Source organism: Musca domestica, unplaced genomic scaffold, assembly GCF_030504385.1.
Source record: "Musca domestica strain aabys unplaced genomic scaffold, Musca_domestica.polishedcontigs.V.1.1 43, whole genome shotgun sequence".
Classification (NCBI taxonomy): domain Eukaryota; kingdom Metazoa; phylum Arthropoda; class Insecta; order Diptera; family Muscidae; genus Musca; species Musca domestica.
Genome location: NW_026712332.1, coordinates 8,060,290 through 8,084,704, shown reverse-complemented (window position 1 = coordinate 8,084,704; position 24,415 = coordinate 8,060,290). Strand labels below are relative to the sequence as shown.

Genomic DNA, 24,415 nt, shown 5'->3' with positions numbered 1-24,415 from the left:
TATCTATGGATACGGATGGCCAGGAATACCTTCAAGCTCGTGGGGGAAAATTGCATTTCGGCGCTGGATGGATCCATTTCCGTCTAACGCCGTTGCATTAGGTGGAAGAAAACATCGGCTACTTAGCATCATGCAGAATAATCTGCATCACTGCAAAGCAGCTGCTGCCGAACTCCTTTTATCCCTCTCGAAAGCTGAAGTAGATATAGCTCTGGTTCAGGAACCCTATATATACAATAATAGGGTAACTGGACTAGTGAGTGGGCAGTACGTCTCTTATGCGGTATCCAATGGTGATAATGTAAGACGTGTATTGTTGCCAAAAAGAGTTTAAATCTTATCCTCCTTAGCAACTACAGTGGAGGAGACGTTACTTTAGCGAGACTTGAGTCTAAATCCGGGAGGGTTCACATTTTCATCTCTCTCTACCCACCGTACGAGCGACCTGACCCACCTGGCCACGAAGTAGAGGAGCTGCTCAAAGATCTGGCTGACAAACGCACACCACTTCCAATGGGGCAGCAATGATACCAACGTCAGAGGTGAGTCCATTTTTGATTTTATCTAAAAAAATATAATCTCAAAATATGTAATAGGGGCAACGATGCAACATTTCAAACCAAAGATTGGGCTGAGGTCATTGACATCACCCTAACTAACAAGGATGAATCTCTTATACAAGATTGGAAAGTTTCTCCTGAGTGCTCGTGTTCAGACCACCGGAAGATAGTTTTCAAAATCTTAGTAGATGGTATTCATCAAAAACCACTTAGAAATCTAAGAAAGGCACATTGGGACAAATTTACGGAACTGGCTATACCCAGGCTTTACTGTTTCGACAACATGGTCTTAACCTCTACCCTCTATATAGATTGCTATGAAAAAGTCTGTCCGCAAACCTACCCAGGGAAAAAATGTCAACCAGTTTGGTGGTCAAAACATTTAGCCAATTTAAGGAGGGATAGTAGGCGACTGTATAATAGGGCCATTGGGGTATGCTTCACGGAGTCTATAGAAAGTGTCAACGATGCCTCCAGACTTCGTAAAGTCTTTTCGAAGGATCCTAAATCCTCTGGACTAGAGACTCTTAACCTGCTAGCCAACACACACTTCCCTGGCTGTATCGACACGGCAAGCAATCGGCAAACCGATCAAGTGCATCGTGATCATACGGCTAGAGACCAAAACCTGGCCGACAGAATAGTAAGCTTACCCAAAATTAAGTGGGACCAGACGGTATTATTCCCGCTATGATCCAGCGTGTCTCAGCGTCAATATCCCCAATACTGGGGGAGATTTTCAAAGCTTGTCTGTGTCTATCCTACATTCCGGAATCATGGAGAGAAGTCACAGTCACTTATATCCCCAAAGCGGGGAAACCGAGTCACTCACTTCCTAAGGACTATAGACCGATAAGTCTCTCATCCTTCTTATTGAAAACTTTGGAAAGGCTGATAGACATAGAGATCTATTCCCCATAGAGATCTATTACCCAAGACCGTCATTAGCACTGCTCAGCATGCCTATATGAAAGGTATAGAGAAGAACATGAATGGTTCCTTATTCACCTTGGCTGCCTTCCTCGATATTGAGGGAGCCTTCAACAACGTCACGCTAGAATCCATTCATGATTCACTATCAAAACTTAAGGTACCCCAACTCCTCATAGACTGGGTTGATACCATGCTTAGCAGCAGAATCATCACCTCTAGCATTGGGGGAAACATCCGTCAGGAAATCGGTCACTAGGGGCACTCCGCAAGGGGGTGTCCTATCACCATTACTTTGGCTTTTGGTCATTAACAATATAATTATAGATCTAGAGGTAACAGGGACGAAAGTAGTCGCATACGCTGATGACGTCGTCCTACTAATTGCCGGGAAATTCCTGCAAACAATCTCGGACCTAATGCAAGGAGCTCTAGTCATCTTATCACGGTGGGCGCGTCGCAATGGACTAGGCGTGAAAGCTCGTCCTTTTCACTAAAAGACGTAAATATCCTTCATTTACACCACCGAGACTAGATGGGGTCAGTTTAAACCTCTCGCTAGAAGCTAAATATCTTGGCACTATCCTTGACCGCCGATTAAGTTGGAAGAGGCACTCTATTCCTGTAAGAATTCCATAGGCAAAACCTGGTGCCTCAAACCACACATCATTAAATGGATGTATGAGTCAATCGTTCGCCCCATTCTAACCTATGGATCTCTAGTATGGTGGCATTCTTTGAAGAAGCCAACACATTAACAAAGTTCAAAGGGTCGCATCCCTACTGATAACGGGTGTCTTCAGGAGCACGCCTCAAGCAGCACTGGATACTCTACTGGGCCTAAGCCCGCTAAATATATATGTGGAGGAACAAGCATTCAGGAGTGCTCTTCGACTCAGAGAACTAAGTGAATGGCGCAGTCAACCCTTTGGACATTCTGCGATTCTAAGGCGTGTAAGGAATGTGGGAAAGATAGCCTATGCAAGTGACTATATTTCACCACGATTAAGCTTCTACCCACCTGACAAACACATACCTGATAGAGACGCCTGGGCTCATAACAACCCACCTTTCCGCGGCATAGCTGTTTATACCGTCGGTTCAAAGAGGGAGTGTGGTACGGGAGCTGGTGTCTTCTGTGATACCCTTAATGTTCGTGAATCCTATAAGCTTGGAAACAACTGTAGCGTATTTCAGGCGGAAATCGTTGTGGTCAAAATGGCCATTGACGTGCTGGTCACTAGGAGCATTGAGGTCAGCGGTCCGGTGACAATATATGTCGATAGTCAAGCGGCACTGAAGGCCTTGAGTTCCTTTACTATCAAGTCTAGGGCTGTTTTAAACTGCAGGGAAGCCTTGGAAAACACTGGGTTATCCATCAAGCTCTGTTGGGTTCCTGGCCATTATAACATCTCAGGTAACGAGACTGCAGACGAATTGGCCAGACTAGGATCCGAATCAACTACAATTGAAGTAGACAACTCACTTAAACCACCACTGTGCAATTTCCTACAGGTTATTCACAGACATTACTCTGAGAAAATCCAACAAAAATGGCTGGACGAAATGGGATGCACCATCCCCAAACGAATCTGGCCCACACTCTCGGAGAAGAGAACAAGGTCGCTGATGTCATTGTCAAAACCTGATTTAAAACTTGTGGTGGGTATCATCACAGGTCACTGTAAGGTGAGGGCTATGACCTCGAAATGGGATAGCGACGGCATTGACTACTGTAGGATCTGTCAAGATGAAGAAGAAATCGAGACAGTCGAACACTTGCTCTGCCACTGCCCAGCACTCATTAATATGAGACACAGGTTAGTGGGAGAACTAGTGTCACATGACTAATGTCACATGATAGTAATCCTTTAATTAGCCAGAAGATTCAAGTGGCTAAAGACGACACGGCAAACTCCTCAGCCGTAGATCACACTCTACAACTTTACCTTTTATCTTCACCTTTTCTACCAATCACCTTTTCCTCTTTTTCTTAACATTCTTTTCTAGGATGAACACAATGGACCTATAGGTCTCCGAGTGGAGCGGTTGCCATATGGTAACCGCGCGTCCTTTAACCTACCTATCCTAACCTACGCCAAAATTTGCAAGACCCCGAAAAATCCCATTCGCATTACGGGATGTGAATGCCAGGGAAATAGGCTAACATTGCGGCGGGATCTTACTAAAGAGTAGAGTATTCTACTACACATGTAGTGACGAAGGAGAATGGAGGTATACTTATTACAGGTAACTACAAACCAACCGTAAATCCGCAAATTGTAATAGACGAACACCCAATTCCGAAAGCGGAGGATATTTTCAATAGGATGAAGGGCTCAACGGTGTTTGCCCATTTGGATATTACTGACGCGTATTCACACTTGATAGTTGATGAGGAATTTGCCCATGTCCTGACGCTGAATACTCCAACACATGGACTGATACGTCCAACTCGAGCAGTTTATGGAGCCGCCAACATTCCGGCCATTTAGCAAAGAACGGTGGAAATGACTATACATGGCATTCCTAATATTCTTAATTTTTTCGACGAGATTCTGGTGTTTGCAACAGATGTTGATGATCTGTTGAAAGTTCTTGAGACTGCATTATGTAAGTTAAAGGAATTTGGATTTAAGTTAAACAAAAAGAAGTGCCTGTTTGTGACGTCATCGATTGAATTTCTAGGTCACAAAATCGACGCCAAAGGAATTCATAAACCCAACAAACACATTGAAGCGATTATACATGCGACAAAACCAAGAACGTTGGAGGAGTTACAATTATTTTTGGGAAAGGCGTCGTATTAATCGAATTTCATATTAAACCTGTCTACACTTGAGAGTCCACTTCGGGACGTTTTGAAAAAAGGAACTTTCTATTGGAATAAAAATACAGATGCGGCATACACCAAAATTAAGCAACTGTTGATAGCTCCGCAAGTGCTGATCCCGTACAATCCAGCATTGCCTATTCTAATTGCAACGGACGCCAGTAAAACGGGACAGAGAGCTGTTCTGTCGCATCATCTTTCTAATGGACAGGAACGTCCAATTGCTTATGCGAGCCGCACCATGAACGCGACGGAGTAACGATATTCACAAATCGATAAAGAGGCGCTGACCATAGTGTGGGCCGTCCTAAAGTTTTTCACGTACCTGTATGCCCGTCATTGGACTCTGATTACTGACCACAAACCGCTGGTACAAATCCTACAACCGAGTAAGACGCTGCATATTTTATGCATATCCCGTATGGCAAACTACGCCGATTTCCTTTATAATTTCGATTTTGAAGTGGTCCACAAAACCTCGAAAGAAAACAGCAATGCCGATTTTTTGTCTCGAGTAACTCCAGTAAACAGAGTGAACAAGCTCAGTTTTGATAAGGCCATATGTAATGACCTTGAAGAATTCGACAGTTTCGTGATTCGCCAAATTAATCAATTACCGGAAACTTCTGAACGAATTGCGCTGGAAACCAGAAAGGATCCACATCTTCGTAAGATTACAAAGTTATTGGAAAGTGGACAGTGTTTGTCAAAAGCTGGTTACAAAGCACCAGAAATGAACTACAAAGTGTCGTCAGGGTGTTTAATGTTTGAACACCAAATTGTGATCCCTCCTAGATTTCGGGACGATTTATTGAAAGATTTGCATGGCGCCCATATAGGGATGGTTAAGATGACGATTACATTGCTGTATGAAGTGTTTGCTACATACGGAGTACCATTAATAGTAGTTTCCGATAATGGAACGAATTTTTCTTCGGCTGAATTCAAGAATTTTATACAAAGAATTGGCGTTAAGTACCACAAATTTACTGTCCCCTACCACCCAGCAACTAACGGCCAACAGAGCGAAATGTCCGAACGGTGAAGAATGCATTAAAGGCTATGCGTACAACGAAAATGACATTGAAAGAGAATCTTAACGAATTCCTGAGACAGTACAGAAATGCACCTCATTCGACTACGGGTCAGTCCCCAGCACAGTTGTTCCTAGGACAACAGTTACGAACACGTTTAAATCTAGTGTTCCCACAAGAAACTAGTAGTAAAGTAACAGCCAAATAGTTCATGAAGAGCAGTTGTAAATACAAGGAATTGGAAAAGGATCAAAACCAAAGTGACCAAACGTTTGGGAGATGTCCACTATCGAATTCTGTTCCAGGGGAAGTATTATAGAAGTCATATTGATCAACTTCGTGGTACAGATCAAAATGATATTGACACATGGAGTCGTCGCACACCAGTCAACAGTAAGGAAAACTCTGTGAATCGTCCGAATAACTACGGAGCTGGTTCGAGCATCGTCACCGACGAACAACAAGAATCGGTAATCGAACAACTAACTCAGAGATTAAGCTAGAACATACCGAACAATTTTCAACTCCACCCGTCTCAACACATGGGTATGAGGACACCCAAGCTTCTTCGACATCTACTCCAGTGCTAGGATTCCCGGAATCATCCGCATCGTCATTTGCTACAAATGTCTACGAACGGGGACAAGGATTGCGGCGATCAACAAGGGTTCGAAGAACCAGGGCCCTATTCTCTCCTTAGAGGGGAAAGATGTTGTATATGTAAACTCGATATTGACATCACTTTTATTTTATCTGCCAGATGGCAACCCTATTTTCACTAACAATCTCCATTCCATATTCTTTATTTATTAGTTCATAGTTTACTCTTGTAACTTGTACATCACAACCTTTCTTAATGAAATAAACTGAATTAAATTAAAACTCCAGACTTTGAGTATACAATGAATATTATAAAGCCTTATGACAAATGATGCCTTTGCAGGACCACGTCGTCGAATACATACGACTACATTCAGTATTTTTAAGATTTGAACGGAATTTTAAACGTTTTTTTTTTTAATTGCCAAATACGTTCCAAATGATAGAGGGAATTCAAAGTTCGTCCCGGCCGAATTAACAGCTTTTTTACTTTTTTTTAGAATCACTTTTTAAGCTGTCGTATAGAATCCACCTTCTTTATTTTTCTCACGAACAGTTCACACTGAACGACAAATGGTATGGTGGTAATAGTCTCCATTTAAGCACAGCTTCAATGCAAATGAGTGTCGTAAATTCTTCGAATGTAAAATTCCTGTTTGTCATACTGTTCACGCCTGCCTCCCATAGGCTACCATGCGGGGTGCATAAGGAGGAATGTGAATTTTTTTACGTTCTTTTTTTTAAATAATTCTTTCTTTGGCCAAAGCCCATATTATTTGTTTATCATCTACAATTTCCGTAGTCGGCGTTGACGTAATTAAAAAAGCAGAATGATTTGCACTATAGCTCTGAATGTTGTATTGAATGATGTAAACCGTTTGAAAATATCTTCCCCTCTAAAAAGAAGAGTGAAGGTTGATGTCATTTTCGTTTCAATAGTTGGTGAATCGAAAGTTCTTGGTTTTTGGTCATTCTTTTGTCAAAACCTTTAGTGTGTTACTTTTGTTTTCACTACCAGCAAGTGGTTGGTGTGCTCTCCAATGGTGACTCTACTCGTATGTAGACTATCGCACAGTATGTCTTCTCGGGGGCGCCCTTATCCACCCAGATATTTTAATCTCAGCAATGTTTGACAAATTTTGGAGGATTTTTTCCAGCATACTATACTACTGGGGCGAACTGCTTCATTCCAATCAACTTTTTCCTGCTAAAGATTTTACTATAAGTAGCTTCGCCTCTACTATGATTGGACCTAACAAGCCAAGTGGTATATAATCTCGCAATAACCGACAGAATTCCCTTTTATTGTCCACCATATTGTCATTCTTCGAATTTCCTGGTAAAGTTTACTAAAAGCCGTTGTAGTTAGGTACTTCTTCAGGAGGAAAACGGTACCTCTTAATATTCAGTATTTTGATGATTTTAGCGACATATAGACCGTAGTTGTTTACAATTTCGTGTTGGAAGATCTTAATGGGCACTATTCGTATAGCCACTATATAAAGATACCTCCCAATATCCAGTACTTTTATGGTATTAGAGACATAATAGACTGGAATTGTTTAATCTTTTGTATAGTTCGTAATGGGTACTACAACTTATGACAAAAAATTGTGTATGCATGTTCACGTTTTTATATAGTCAGAATATAACGATATCTCCATATATTTGGTGTTTTGATTATTTCAGCAACGTTATTCACCGAAATTGTTTCAAATTCGTATTTAAAGTTCGTAATGGATACTTCAACCGATGACAGAAAATTGTATACATATTTCACAGAGCAATGTCGATGTATGAAGATCGTTTTTGTTGTAATTCAGTCTTTACCGCTTCAAAAACTACATTGTCCAACGATGTAAAAAAGCAAAGTATTTTCGAGGAATTTGTCCAAAAATCTGAGTTTGGTTTCCTTCAAGGGGATAGCTTTGCCGGCACTTGAATTTTATTTATTATTTTGAAACAACTCTAGTTTAGTAATTTTTTTCAAGAGGTAGGTATCCTGTTTCGGGAAACTGTTTTTCTTTTTCTTGGGAACGGACCCAGGACCCCAAATTTTTGACCCGAATCCACTTACCCGATATCGACCATTTGATATATACAATATAGTTATCGTTTGAAAGCTTATGAAAACGCCTATCCAACAGAAGGTCACACAATTATTTAAAGTTATAGTCAAATCATAGATTTTTGGACCGGATTTTTTATAAAACCCCCAAAAAGTCGAAAAGAACCCATTATGGGGGTCAACAAAATTATTGATTGATTACAGCTAACACTCTCACCTTTCCAAATGCTATATTTGTTCTAATAACTTTTTCGGATACAAAAATATTAGTTGTATAACGAAAACTTGATTTTTATAAGATTTATTGTACAACAACTGTCACGAACTACGCGAACAAAAGTTTTTCTAAATATAACAGTTGTTGTATAGCAAAGCTGACACTCTTACCTTTCAAATATTCTGCAATTTGCGCTAATGTGCTAATAACTTTTTCGGATACAGAGATATAGTTGTATAACGAAAACTTGATTTTTATAAAATTTATTGTACAACAACTGTCACGAACAACGCGCACTAAAGTTTTTTTTAAATTTAAAAGTTGTCGTTAGTAGCCGGCCTTTGGCCGGGGTTTGAGATTTTCTCTTTTGAGTATGTCCTACACCGGCTAACGCGAACCAAAGTGAATCGACCATGCAAATCACACACACTTGACCGTGCAGAAACTATTGGCGCGTCAACTGTTAGCAATCGATCTTTAAAGCTCTCGTCGGCTATATATTCATAAGTCTATAATTTCAAAGAAATGGGAGGACATGAAAGTTTAACACACTTTCAAGAGTAATTCCCTCTGTTTGCATAGCAAATTGAATAAAATCCCAAACCAAAAAATAGATAAAAATAAAAAAACACGATTTTTTTAGGAAAATGTTCCAATAGAAATATTGGCAATTTATTAAATAATATTGTTGCAAACAATATTTACTTTTTTTTAAAAAATACGACGCTAGATGCGGCGCATAAGCCAAAATCGTTACTCGTTAGAATTTGACAGCACATCTTTGTAATGAATATTACAAAGTTGCACAAAATAGTATGAATCGAATTCTAACTAGCAAAAAAACTTAAATTAATTAACGAAAATAATTTACTTTAAACAATGTCCACCAATGTGAACTGTATTCTTGTCCGTAACAAATGAATTGGTAAAAATATATGTCAAATAAAAAATTTTAAAAATATTTTTTTCAATATATCCATATTCCATTATTTTGTCTTAATTAATATTCAACATAAGACAAATTAACACAAAAAATACTATGTGAGGATATTGCAAAAACATATTACCACAAGAAACCCAGGAAAAAATTTCAATAATATTAAGATTGATATGACCATATAAGTTACGCTTATGCATTTTGAAGGAGAAAAAAAAAATAATAATTGCAATGCAGTAATCCTAACAATTCCCTAAAGTCGGGAAGAAGAACAATACAATTGTTGCCACTCACACGAGTAGCAAAGTCTCCACCCCCACAACCCATCGACCATTCGAAATCTCGTGTCAGAAAAAAAGGTCAAACCACCTTCCCCTAGGCTTCGAGACAAATAAATAGAAACTAATACACTCAAATTAAACGAAGAGTGACATCAATCCCACGGCAGCGGGTTCTATGATACCGGATTGACCCGAAACAACAAGATCCCAGTTTCGGCCAGCGGCTGCCAACCCAGTATGTATATGTATATGTTTGTGTTTGTTTTTTTTTTCTGCATTGGGAGCAGCATATTCCGGAATGCTTGCTCCGGATTTTATTGGTCCGTGCCGGGAACGTCATCCACCACAGATCTGTTTCGATGCGATGTAATGGATGTAGAGAATGGGTGCACTTTAAGAACTGTTCCGGACTAAGGCGTTTGCGAGACTACAGCGAAAGGGATTATGTTACGACTTGTTGTAGTAACGTAGTCCCAGCGAGTCCACTTCTTCGTCGTCCTCATCAGAGACGTCGTCGGAGAATGGCACTCCACCGCAGTCTCCAGAAAAGCAACCAACACCGCAGCACCTAACGCCACATGTTGCTGTTCCAACTCCGGATTGTGCATCATTCTTGCAATTCAATTGCAGCGGACTCCAAGGCAAAATAGATGAGATAGTGTAATTCATGAGTCGGAGGAATATTAAGATCGCAGCGGTGCAGAAAACAAAGCTGAATGAAAATTGCAGCAGAAAATTGCAAATTGTTATGGTTACAACGTACTAAGGAAGGATCGCACCAGAAGAGGAGGCTGGGGATTAGCGTTCCTGTTATGCCATTCTGTTCAGTACAGACCTATCTCGCTTGAACTAGTCTCTAGTGACCCGTGAAATGTATGGGGGCAGCAGTCAAGTGTGGAACTGCCAAGGTAGAGGTGCTTAATGTGTATATCCCGCCGATTAATAGCTGTGAACCGCGTTATTTGCCTAATATTAGCCCATTGTTGGTAGGCAATAACCGCCTGGTACTAGGGGATTTTAATGCCCACCATGAGTTGTGGCAATCCGTCCTAGGTAATAACCAGAGGGGATCAGCGTTGGCAGAGCAGATTGGCTGCTCCACATTCTGCACAGTTAACGAGGATGCCCCCACCCGAATAAGAGGATAGTGTCACAGTTCGCCAGAATTAACCATAGTGTCACCCGGTCTAATAAATGACGTGACTTGGCAACCCGTCATTTCTCTTGGATCAGATCATCTCCCGATAATCGTCTCCATAAGCAAGCAGGTCGCCCGATTTCATAACCACTGAACGCCGCACTTTCCTTAACCATGGGAAAGCTGTCTGGCCAGCAGAAAGGATTTTCCGAAACATCATCAAAGCTGCAGCAGCTCGCTACATACCTGCTGGTCGAATACCCGAGATGAGACCAAACTTCCCAGCAGAGGCAGCGGGACTAGCAAACGAGCGTGATGATCTACGTCGTACCAACCCTACTGATTCTAGAATCAGTGATTTGACAGTGGAAGTCAACCGGTTGGTACAGGAGCTTAAGAGGAAAAAGTGGCTATATCATCTGAAGTGTTGCAACATTGGAACCGATATAAGTAAGCTGTGGGTAAAGGTTAAGTCGCTCTCGAACCCTAGAAAAAAGGATGATAGGACCTCAGTCACTTTAACGACGTAACGGTGACTGATCCGAAGAGGTGCGCGGAGTATTTTAACCGACAATTTGTCGAGCACCGCCGAGGAGGAACCACCACAGTTTACGATGGGTGATGTTGCAAATGTCATCCGTAACGCTAAGTCATCCAAAGCGTTGGGCCCGGACGGAATCTCAATGGTAATGTAGAAGCAGCTGGATACGCCGGGAGTCGAGTACTTAACGAAAGTTCTTAATTTGTCGCTAGCCGCCCACATAGTGCCCGAAACCTGGAATATGGGTGGGTGGTCCCCCTACCGAAGCCAGGTAGGGATGCCAGTAAAGGCGAATCGTACAGGCCGATTTCGCTTTTGTCGCCAGTAGCTAAGAGTCTTGAATCTTTACTCCTCCCCAGCATTCGAGGAAGCTATACAGTTGCCAACCACCAGCACGGATTCCGTCCACAACATAGTACCACAACAGCATTACACGCCATTTCCACACATATTAGTAGAGGACTGAACCAGAACAGGCTGTGTGACAGAACAGTGTTGGTAGCCCTTGACCTATCAAAGGCATTTGATACGGTAAATCATGCCATACTGTTTGAGGACGTGCAGAGAACTACCCTCCGGCCAAGTTTGAGTGAAACAGGGAGTTCCCTAACGTGGGGTGATATCTCCGGAACTGTTTAACATCTAGTGTCATCTAGTGAGTGTGTTAGTGTCTATCTGGCTTTCCTTTCCTTTTCACTGCACTCATCTCGAAAGAGAAACAAACACATAAATCATAAACATATGATCTTCGTCTTAACAAGGCAAAACTCAAAAATCATTAATATACACATGGAATCTATGATAGGGTTGGAAAGACTACAAACCCATGTAGATTTTCTTTACAAAATGGGGAATATCCGTAAATGCAAGCACTATACATTTGCTCTAAGATACGAATATTGTCGACAATAAAAACCTTCAATGTACAAGTTCCACAAACTATGCCGTAAAATAAGTCGGAATGGACCTAACTTACATGGAAACAACATATCGCGCCAATAAAACCAGAAAAAAAAAACCTAAATGAATTGGTTATTTGTTGTTACACGTTCTTTTATTATATTAGAATAGAAAGTTCTTTCGTATAAGATTGCTATCAAGATGGTGTAAAATATTATTTTTTTTTTTCGAATATATGTAATTGCCTTCAATTTTTATACATATTTTAGATATTTTGTCGAATTTCGAAAAAATCGTCATAATTGAACAGAAACATGACAATTCAGCACAACTTTCCTTTCATCGAAATTCGAAAATTGCAACTCCAACGGACACCACATTCAAGAAATTACCTATTACGGCTTTTAAACAATTGTTATCCATATTTAACATGGAAATAGTTATGACTCCGAAGCCGAAGATCCAACGGAGGTCAAATTATATAAACCAATCAGTGTTCTATCTATGCTCTCAAAGTTGTTCGAAATAAAATTACTAATAATGTTAGCCCCTATATCTAGTAACATTATACCCGTCCACCAACTCGCATTTAGACAGTGCCACGCATAGCCACAAAAATTAGAATGACATTTGAAAGGAATTCATATTGTTATTTATAGACATTTCCTTTGACAGAGTTTGGCATCTTGGAATTCTATAAAAAAAAATGTGAAACTCTACCAAAAGAAAGCACATAACCTATAACATAACCGATAACCTCTTTTGTAGCTATTTATCGAAATGTACATTTGTTATTAAATCGAAAGACTTTCTTTCAAGTTCGAAAAAAAATAATGGCTGGAGTTGAACAGGGTAGCATTTTATATCCAATTCTCTACGTAATATTTACTACAGATATGCTCGCAACAAATGAAAATCACATTTCAACACTTTCTGATGTTATGCCATTCATTAATATATACAAGGATCCTGTTCATAAATTTACGCAATTTTGCCCAACACTGTTGGTTGGGTATTTACCGGCGGCTGCATAGATTACATCAAAACAAAATGATGTAAATAATATATGCACCTACACACATACATTGATGCAGCCACCGGTAAATTCCAATGCTGAATTCCAATAACTAAGCATCGTCAACAGCCAAAACAGGTTTGATGTGACGATGCAAATTAGACAATAGTTAGTTCTCACCGAATTTTACACGCGACCACAAGTCTCAAGTTTTCCCCCCCGAGTGATAAGTGCAAGTGTGAGTGAAAAAAAGTCAAAATAATAATATTAATTCGAATAAAAAACAGAAACATCAAACAGTGAATTTACAACATAAACAAGAACATTTTACATACATAATTTCAAAGAACAAATATTGCTATTACAAATATACAAATACAACAAAGAACGAATAAAATTGTACAAAACACACATATTAAAAACAACTATATAAAAAAATTAAACTCTAGTGAAATGAAATTTAACTACTAATTTACCTAATTAAAAACTTATGAACTACTGAATTAAAACTTAAGAATTATTAAATAAAAACTACTTAAAATAAACTATGTAAAACTAAATCTATATTTAAAAGCTACATTGCACTAAAACCCCCATAAAGCTAAAGAAAAAGAATTTTAAATAAAATCACGAAATAAAAGAAAAACCAAAAATTGTTATAATTAAAAAAAGGTTAAAAGGCAAAAAAGGTAAGCCTAAGAACATTTGGTCGTCCAGAGCCGGATCAAAAAGTGAAAGTTTTTTAAATTATTAAAAACAAAGTAAGAACAATTTGTGAGTGGGCAGACAAACACAAGAACAGTGATTAAAAGAACAAAATAACAGCGGGTGTAAAAAATAAGTGCAAAGAAAAAAATTAAATTTTTAAAAAAGAAAATTGGAAAAAAATAAATAATTAACAAAAAATAGACTTTGCACAGCAACAAAAGTGAAGCTACACAGTGCTACAAAAAATTAAAGTTTTTAAAATTGTAGAAAAATTAATTTTTTCTTCAATTTAAAATAAATATACAATTTACAAAAAAATTTACAACAACAAGTGACATTAATTTTTTTAAAGAATATACAGTGACACAAAGAGCAACAAGCCGAAATTTGTGGAAACAGCAGCAAAGGAGAAGCGGACGGACACACGCAGCACAACAACAACAACCAAGGTACAACAAACGAGACCCAAAACCCAACATCAAAGTGCGTACTCGTTGAAATTTCTTTTTTGACACAAAAGGGCATTTCGGGAGCAGGCAAATCTTCAATATTTGCATTGACCCGCATGTTCCCATAATTTGCAATAACACTTTGACCCATATTCAAAGCTGCTAGTTGCCCACTCAGAAACTGTGAAGGAAAATTTTCCATTTGGAGCCATTTTTGGGAAACAAAGCGTCAATATATTATCGCCATATTTTTTTTGGAAAAATTTGGCGTCACCCGAATACAAAAACGAGTAAATAAAACACGTTTAAAATAATAGCGTCTGGTGGACAGACGAAAAATAACCTAAAATTTTTGATAAAAATTTGGAAATCAAGCAAGCGTCTGGTGGACAGACATAAATGTGATACAAAACATACAATTTTTTTGAAATTTTTGTAAAAAAAATTGGCAAACAAGCAAGCGAGTGGTGGACAGACATACATTTGAAACATAAACTACAAATTTATTTGAAATTTTGGAGAACAAATTTTATATCGGAGTCTGGTGGACAGATCGATCCCATATATTTACAATTTTTTATTTTTATTCTAATTTTAACCGTTTTTCCCATTTAGCACAATATCTATTGCTCTAAGGAGCTTAAAAATCTTTCTGTAACCCAAAATTAATTTCTTACATTTTACGCAGAAATATTTTGCTGGTATACCTTTTGGGAAAAATTTCTTCATAGACATTTTTTGCACTTTCGTGAATTCTTTGCTGAAAATATTTAGGTTTTGACCCAAATTATGTTCTTTTGAAATATTTTGCTGGGACATAAAATTTTCCGCTGAAATATTTGGACCTTGACCCAAATCAAATTTTTTGGAAATTTTTGCTCAAGTTTTTGGATTTTTGACCCAAATTATTTGTTTGAAATATTTTTGCTGAAATATTTGGATTTATACATACATAATTTTCTCTAACTCTCGCTGCCAATTTTATCGAAAAATTTGGCGAATTTAGAATCAGACAAATTTTCACAGCAATAATCAAAGTTATTGGCTTTTATAAAATAAAATCCTCCTGTCATAGGATATTAAGCGATTTTAAGTAAAAATTTTGAAACTTTTGTTCGACAACCCAACACACATTTTTTCCTTCGTTGAAATTTTTTTTGGATTTTCTGAAACTTTTTGGAACATTAAACTTCTCTTTGACTATCAAACTAGACTCTCGTGATTTTTTGAAAGAAAAAAATCGTTTATTGCAGCATTACATCTCTGGTAGTTTCTGTTTTTGCAATTCTCGTTTACACGCTTGTTTTAAAAACTTTTGTATTATTCGTCGATTCGCAAAAATAAAATCCTCCTGTAAGTGGACTTTAAGAGATTTTATTTTCCAACCCGAAATTTGTGGAAACAGCAGCAAAGCAGAAGCGGAAGGACACACGCAGCACAACAACAACAACCAATGTACAACAAACGAGACCCAAAAACCAACATCAAAGTGAGTACTCGTTGCAATTTCTTTTTTGACACAAAAGGGCATTTCGGGAGAAGGCAAATCTTCAATATTTGCATTGACCCGCATGTTCTCATAATTTGCAATAACACTTTGACCCATATTCAAAGCTGCTAGTTGCCCACTCAGAAACTGTGAAGGAAAATTTTCCATTTGGAGCCATTTTTTGGAAACAAAGCGTCAATATATTATCGCCATATTTTTTTTTGGAAAAATTTGGCGTCACCCGAATACAAAAACGAGTAAATAAAACCCGTTTAAAAAAATAGCGTCTGGTGGACAGACGAAAAATAACCTAAAATTTTTGATAAAAATTTGGAAATCAAGCAAGCGTCTGGTGGACAGACATAAATGTGATACAAAACATACAATTTTTTTGAAATTTTTGGAAAAAAACGTTGGCAAACAAGCAAGCGACTGGTGGACAGACATACATTTGAAACATAAACTACAAATTTATTTGAAATTTTGGAGAACAAATTTTATATCGGAGTCTGGTGGACAGATCGATCCCATATATTTACATTTTTTTATTTTTATTCTAATTTTAACCGTTTTTCCCATTTAGCACAATATCTATTGCTCTACGGAGCTTAAAAATCTTTCTGTGACCCAAAAGAAATATTTTGCTGGTATACCTTTTGGGAAAATTTTCTTCATAGACATTTTTTGCACTTTCGTGAATTCTTTGCTAAAAATATTTGGATTTTGACCCAAATTATGTTCTTTTGAAATATTGTGCTGGGACATAAAATTTTCCGCTGAAATATTTGGACCTTGACCCAAATCAAATTTTTTGGAAATTTCTGCTCAAGTTTTTGGATTTTTGACCCAAATTATTTGTTTGAAATATTTTTGCTGAAATATTTGGATTTATACATACATAATTTTCTCTAACTCTCGCTGCGAATTTTATCGAAAAATTTGGCGAATTTAGAATCAGACAAATTTTCACAGCAATAATCAAAGTTATTGGCTTTTATAAAATAAAATCCTCCTGTCATAGGATATTAAGCGATTTTAAGTAAAAATTTTGAAACTTTTGTTCGACAACCCACACATTTTTTTTTGGATTTTCTGAAACTTTTTGGAACATTAAACTTTTCTTTGACTATCAAACTAGACTCTCGTGATTTTTTGAAAGAAAAAAAATCGTTTATTGCAGCAATACATCTCTGGTAGTTTCTGTTTTTGCAATTCCCGTTTACGCGCTTGTTTTAAAAACTTTTGTATTATTCGTCGATTCGCAAAAATAAAATCCTCCTGTTAGTGGACTTTAAGAGATTTTATTTTCCTTTTTGCTCATTTTGGCTAAAAGTTGACTCCCAACAAACATTTTTAATCAAATCATTCCGGCGCCAAATACAAAGAAAATTTTTCAAAAATTTTGAAGTTCTCGAATGGAAACGAAATATAATTTGACTCAAACCAATAAGATAAGATCGTTTTCGTCGACAAGTTAGTCTTTTTCATTGGGCAACTTTTCTTTTTTGTAAACCAACAAAATTTTCAAAATGGATAAAACTTTAAGCGATAAATTCACAAATTGCGTCAACGATCTTTTGGATTATATTTCAATTTTTTCAGTGCAAACAACAAGGATGGAGTTGGACTCTGTATGGGACCAGGTCAAAAGAGCATACATAGACTGCCGGGATTATGTTCCAGAAGAGGAAGCCGATCGATAAAAATAAACTGAAGAAGCACTATATGGATACCATGGGATCGTACAAAAAAGGTGGTTATAGGGAATGGCCTACCTTCAGAGATCTATTTTCAGCAATTTACATAAACAACTCAAAATTAAGCAATGTCGAAAAATTATTCCATTTAACGCAAAAGACAGCAGGAGAAGCTAGAGAAATTATTTCACATGTCCCACTAACTAATGAGGGATTTACATTAGCATGGAAAAATCTCACAGATCGTTACGAGAATAAAAGAATGCAAATTAATGAAGAAATCAAGACACTTTTTAATCTACCTGGAGTTTCTACTGAATCAAGTCACTCTATTCAAAAACTACAACGCACTGTTAATAGCAGCTTTCAGACACTGGGGATGCTTGATGTCGATGTTAAAGGATGGGAACCGATTTTAATATACATTTGTTCAACAAGATTACCTAGAGGCTTTTTAGAACGAGAATTCATTAAGCGATTGTAAACAAATTCCAAAATGGGAACAGTTTGACGCTTTCTTAACAAACAAATTCAAAACTTTGGAATCAGTTGGTAACATAAAGCCCTCTACATCGAAATTTGCTCAACAAAAACCAACTAACAATCACACGCCTAGATTTTTGAAAACATTTCAAACAAATGTCTCAAAAAATACAAACAACTTTGGAGGAAGCCCTACTAATGTAATATTTCCTCAACAAAATAAACAGAAAAATATTCAAACATGTCAAGTCTGCAAATCAAATCATTTCATCAGAGATTGCAGCGAATTTTTAAAAAAGAGTGTGAATGACAGAACTCACATCGTGAAAACATCACACTTATGCTACAATTGCTTGTAATCAAATCACGGAGTAAAGGATTGCAAAGGTCGCTTTGGCTGCCGTATTTGTACTATGAAACACAACACTTTGTTACACAAGGGAACGGAAACCCAAACAACTAACTCATACCTAGCTCGAGTGGAAGCACGACCTAGTACTAGTGCTGCCGCTCTTACAAATCAAATACAGTCCACTACAAACCTAGAACCAACTACTATTACTACTTTGACCCTCCAAGATAAGCAAATTTGTGAGCGACAATCTGGAGGAACACTACTTTTCACAGCAATAGTACAAATTGAAACTAAAGGACGACTTTACGATGCCCGAGCTCTAATAGACTCAGGATCACAATCCACATTTATTTCGGAAAAGATGAAAAACTTTTTGAAATTACCTACACGGAACAACTTAGTTAACGTCACTGGCTTAAGTCAATTTATTTCTGAGACTTCAACGAAATCTTGCTTGTTCACTATGAGATCCAAATACGACCCTAGCTTTACACTGGAAGTCTGGCCTCCAGTTTTAAAGAACTTACCTTCAAATCTACCACCACAAAACTTAGATGAGTCACAACTTCGAGATGTAACAGCATTAGAACTGACTGACCCGAAATTTTACGTCAATCAACCAATCGATTTACTTATTGGAATGGACATAGGACCATTAATATTCACAACTGGAACTCCAATGAAAACATTTGGATCAATTTTAACACAAAAAACCAAATTTGGATGGATATTTGGAGGACCCATACCAGGAAGCATCCTTCAACGAAAACAAATATCACTTCTAAATACAACTTCAATAGAGAAAGTACTTACACGTTTTTGGGAGGTGAAAGAGACCCCTAAAAAAGTTTTAGGGTCAGAAGAAGACCAATTTTGTGAACAAAACTTCATTGAAACAACAATACGAAACAATGATGGAAGATATGTGGTGACTCTCCCATTCAAAAAATGCGAAGAATTGGGGACTTCCCGAAACATTGCTCTAGCTCAATTCTACAGAATGGAGAAAAAACTTATGTAAACACCAGAGATCAAAGAACAATATGATGCCTCAATACTTGAATACTTAGAACTTGGTCATATGAGGAAAATCAATCCGAATGAAATAGATAAAATGTCAAATTATTATCTACCACATCACGCAGTGATAAAACCAGATCGACTCACAACGAAGTTAAGAGTCGCATTTAACGCTTCTTGTCCTTCATCAAACAAAACAAGTCTCAATGACATGCTATATCCTGGACCCAATCTCCAACAGGATTTAGTATTGCAAATTTAAAAATGGCCATCAATATGCCATCAATGCAGATATAACAAAGATGTATCGCCAAATACTTTTGGATTCAAAGCAAACAAAATATCAAAGAATTCTATTTAGAACGTCTCCGGAAAACCCAGTAGAGGATTATGAGCTGCCAACAGTTACATTTGGTGTTAACTGCGCACCATATTTAGCATTGAGAACTCTTCTTAAACTAGCAGAAGATGTAAAAGAATCATATCCTAGAGCAGCAAATATAATTTTGAATAATTTATATGTTGACGATGTATTAGCTGGCGGCCACACTGAAGACGAATCGATCAAAGCCCGAAAGGATTTAACTGCCGCTTTAAACTCTGCTGGTTTTACACTAATGAAATGGGCGTCAAATGATCACAAAATGGTACAAAATATCTCAGGCGATTATTTTTCGTTTACACCACCTTCAATGGAAAATAAAAATATTTCTTCAAAAAGAGAAGTTTTATCAACTATAGCTAAATTGTTTGACCCATGTGGATGGCTGGCACCGGTGGTCGTCGTAGCCAATTTAATAATGCAACAAGACAACTAGACAAAATTGACTGGGATGATAAATTGAAGCCAATAACTCAGATGAACTGGAACAATTTCGTTAAAAATAGCAAAAATATTGAATATCTCAGAGTTCCTCCATGGATTCAATACACGCTAGATGGTTCTGTAGAGATTCATGGATTTTGTGACGCGTCGGAAAGCGCGTATGGAGCCACTTTATATATTAGGTCGTGTCGCTCCTATTAAAAAACTATCAATACCCAGACTCGAGTTATGCGGGGCAGTATTACTCTCCAAGTTAGTTAAATCCATTGTAAATAGCCTAAAAATATCAAAATATTCGACACAATTTTGGACCGATTCTACCATCGTCTTAGCATGGTTAAAGAAGCCTCCTTGTCATTGGAGCACATTTGTTGGAAATAGAGTCTCGGAAATTGCCGATAATGTTGGACAAGAAAATTGGAGACATGTTAATTCGGAAAATAATCCAGCGGATATTGCGAGCCGTGGGTGTTCTCCCGCAGAGCTAAAGAATAGTGATCTCTGGTGGCAGGGACCCCAATGGCTCAGAATGCCAAAAGACCGTTGGTCATCGTATGAAATCCCAAATGACACAAATTTGGAAGCCAAAACGGCAAAAGTCATGACTCTTTTCGCGGAAAGAGATGACCCTTTAAAAAAATTCTCCTCTTTATCTAAAGTTTATCGATCATACGCATATGCCCTAAGACTCTGGAAAAATACTGGAGCAAATAGGCAACACCTTCGCACCTCATCAAAAGACCTTACTTCAGATGTAATCCAAGATGGAAAACGATCTTGCATAATTCGTACCCAGAAATTCGTGTTTGCAGACGAATACAACTCACTTATGAAAAAGACTCAAATTTCTCCTTCAAGTCCTCTGTTGACACTCAACCCGTTTATAGACTCAAAGGTTATTGTTAGAGCAAATGGACGATTGGTACAATCGCCAGCCCTTACCTATAGCGAACGTCACCCTATATTAATACCACATGGCGCAAACTTAGCAAATTATTAGTCGAATTCACTCATAAGGTTACTTTACACGGGGGTAATCAATTAATGACCCGAGTATTAAAGTCCGAATTCTGGATATTTGGACTCAAGTCGCTTATAAAACAAAAGGCGAGGTTGTCCGGCTTGTATATTTTCGGACAACGGAACTAATTTTGTGGGAGCGGTTGATCTATTAAAGCGAGATAGATTTGCTTTCATGAAGAATATTCAAAATAGCACAATTCAAAATAATTTCACTCAAAATCTTACATGGAAATTTATTCCTCCTGGTGCTCCGCACATGGGCGGCTTATGGGAAGCTGGCGTCAAATCATTTAAAATTCATTTGCGAAAAAGTATCCCAAAAATGAATTTTACCTTTGAAGAATTTACAACAATTTTATCAAGAATTGAAGGCTGTCTCAACTCACGACCCTTAAGTCCTGCTAGCGACGACCCAAACCACCTTTCCCCTTTGACACCTGGTCATTTCTTAATAGGAACACCTATTCTTATCCCAGCTGAACCAGACATTTCAGATACAGTTCTATGCTTAGTCAATCGTTGGAAAAGCCTTAAAGTTATTTCGCAATATTTTTGTAACAGATGGAAGTTAGAATATCTTCACGAACTTCACAGAAGAACTAAGTGGAAATATGAAAAGGAGAACATCAAAGAAGGAGATCTAGTTGTCGTAAAAAATTGGCTTCGCATGAATGGAAGTTAGGTCGTATCGAAAAAAACGTATCCAGGCAGTGATCAAAATACCAGGTTTGTAGACATACGGACGGCAAGTGGCAACATTAGCAGACCCATAACAAAAATTGTCAAATTGTTTTCCGACTGACTAGTCGGATTCTCACTCAAAAAAGAATTTAGTACTCGCCTTAATTTCTTTTCAGATATGGCCGCTTACTTGCCTAACCAGGACTGCCGTCTGGACGATCGCAACCGTAACCAAGACTCACCTGCCCGTCCCACAGCAAGAAGCGCCAATCGACCCATATGGCCAATCCATCGTCCCAGTTCCACATCCCCTGAAAGACGTCAGCGAAGCCGATCCGACGCCAGACCCCGCCAACGCCATGAGAGACCAAGTTATTGGCCAATACTGAAAGACCCCACTAGATGCTTCACGAGCTACGCCTTAGCTGACCCTGATCCCAGAGGAAATAGTCCGATCGATGTGGAACTGGGAGCGGACACGTACTCCGCCATAAGGAAAGATGGGTGTACAGCAGCAGGAATTGGCGATGTCCGGACCTACAATACTCAACTGGGCTACGTGTTTGCTGGGCCAATCAAGAATATGCCGAGGAACTGAAGAACGAGGATTTTTTATGGTATATTACAAATGATGTCGTTCGGGGCCCAGAAAATGTTCATAAATTTACGCTATTTTGCACAACACTGTTGGTTGGGTATTTACCGGCGGCTGCATAGATTACATCAAAACAAAATGATGTAAATAACATATGCACCTACACACATACATTGATGCAGCCACCGGTAAATTCCAATGCTTAATTCCAATAACTAAGCATCGTCAACAGCCAAAACAGGTTTGATGTGACGATGTAAATTGGACAATAGTTAGTTCTCACCGAATTTCACACGCGACCGCAAGTCTCAAGTTTTCCCCCCGAGTGATAGTGCAAGTGTGAGTAAAAAAAATCAAAATAATAATATTAATTCTAATAAAAAACAGAAACATCAGACAGTGAATTTACAACATAAACAAGAACATTATACATACATAATTTCAAAGAACAAATATTGCTATTACAAATATACAAATACAACAAAGAACGAATAGAAGTGTACAAAACACATATATAACAAACTTAAACTCTAGTGAAATGAAATTTAAGTGCTAATTTAACTGAATTAAAACTTAAGAATTATTAAAAAAACTACTTAAAATAAACTATGTAAATTAAATCTATACTAAAAAGCTACATTGCACTAAAACCCCCATAAAGCAAAAGAAAAAGAATTTTAAATAAAATCACGAAAAAAAAGAAAAACAAAAAAATTTTTATAAGCCTAAGAACAGATCCTATGATAGCGTTGGAAAGACTACAAACCCACGTAGATTTTCTTTACAAAATGGGGAATATCCGTAAATGCAAGCACTATACATTTGCTCTAAGATACGAATATTGTCGACAATAAAAACCTTCAATGTACAAGTTCCACAAACTATGCCGTAAAATAAGTCGGAATGGACCTAACTTACATGGAAACAACATATCGCGCCAATAAAACCAGAAAAAAAAAACCTAAATGAATTGGTTATTTGTTGTTACACGTTCTTTTATTATATTAGAATAGAAAGTTCTTTCGTATAAGATTGCTATCAAGATGGTGTAAAATATTATTTTTTTTTTTCGAATATATGTAATTGCCTTCAATTTTTATACATATTTTAGATATTTTGTCGAATTTCGAAAAAATCGTCATAATTGAACAGAAACATGACAATTCAGCACAACTTTCCTTTCATCGAAATTCGAAAATTGCAACTCCAACGGACACCACATTCAAGAAATTACCTATTACGGCTTTTAAACAATTGTTATCCATATTTAACATGGAAATAGTTATGACTCCGAAGCCGAAGATCCAACGGAGGTCAAATTATATAAACCAATCAGTGTTCTATCTATGCTCTCAAAGTTGTTCGAAATAAAATTACTAATAATGTTAGCCCCTATATCTAGTAACATTATACCCGTCCACCAACTCGCATTTAGACAGTGCCACGCATAGCCACAAAAATTAGAATGACATTTGAAAGGAATTCATATTGTTATTTATAGACATTTCCTTTGACAGAGTTTGGCATCTTGGAATTCTATAAAAAAAAATGTGAAACTCTACCAAAAGAAAGCACATAACCTATAACATAACCGATAACCTCTTTTGTAGCTATTTATCGAAATGTACATTTGTTATTAAATCGAAAGACTTTCTTTCAAGTTCGAAAAAAAATAATGGCTGGAGTTGAACAGGGTAGCATTTTATATCCAATTCTCTACGTAATATTTACTACAGATATGCTCGCAACAAATGAAAATCACATTTCAACACTTTCTGATGTTATGCCATTCATTAATATATACAAGGATCCTGTTCATAAATTTACGCAATTTTGCCCAACACTGTTGGTTGGGTATTTACCGGCGGCTGCATAGATTACATCAAAACAAAATGATGTAAATAATATATGCACCTACACACATACATTGATGCAGCCACCGGTAAATTCCAATGCTGAATTCCAATAACTAAGCATCGTCAACAGCCAAAACAGGTTTGATGTGACGATGCAAATTAGACAATAGTTAGTTCTC

The 24,415-nt window shown here is 37.6% G+C and overlaps 2 protein-coding genes across 3 annotated transcripts in view; one reads left to right on the top strand and one right to left on the bottom strand.

Moving 5' to 3' along the window:
* The window catches only part of LOC101897243 (COA8 family protein CG14806, mitochondrial), a 67,123-nt gene that overhangs the window by 29,700 nt on the left and 13,008 nt on the right, over positions 1-24,415 (bottom strand).
* LOC131804415 (uncharacterized) lies at positions 14,110-23,160 on the top strand. Of its 2 annotated transcripts, none has more exons than XR_009343120.1 (2): positions 14,110-14,211; positions 21,962-23,160. XR_009343120.1 is itself a non-coding variant. In XM_059127269.1 (2 exons), exons 1-2 carry the CDS (start codon positions 21,776-21,778, stop codon positions 22,381-22,383), a joined length of 477 nt encoding a protein of 158 aa, XP_058983252.1. In that variant the 5' UTR covers positions 21,702-21,775; the 3' UTR covers positions 22,384-23,160. The 2 variants fall into 2 exon arrangements, 1 of the variants encoding a protein (XP_058983252.1); XM_059127269.1 differs by lacking the exon at positions 14,110-14,211 and adding an exon at positions 21,702-21,830.

What these genes read in the sequence shown, in the direction of transcription:
- LOC131804415 (XM_059127269.1), top strand. Translation starts at nt 21,776, where the DNA reads ATGGAAGTTAGGTCGTATCGAAAAAAACGTATCCAGGCAGTGATCAAA. An exon ending in GGCAGTGATCAAAATACCAG is followed by an intron (nt 21,831 to 21,961) that starts GTTTGTAGACAT and finishes ATTTCTTTTCAG; the next exon opens with ATATGGCCGCTTACTTGCCT.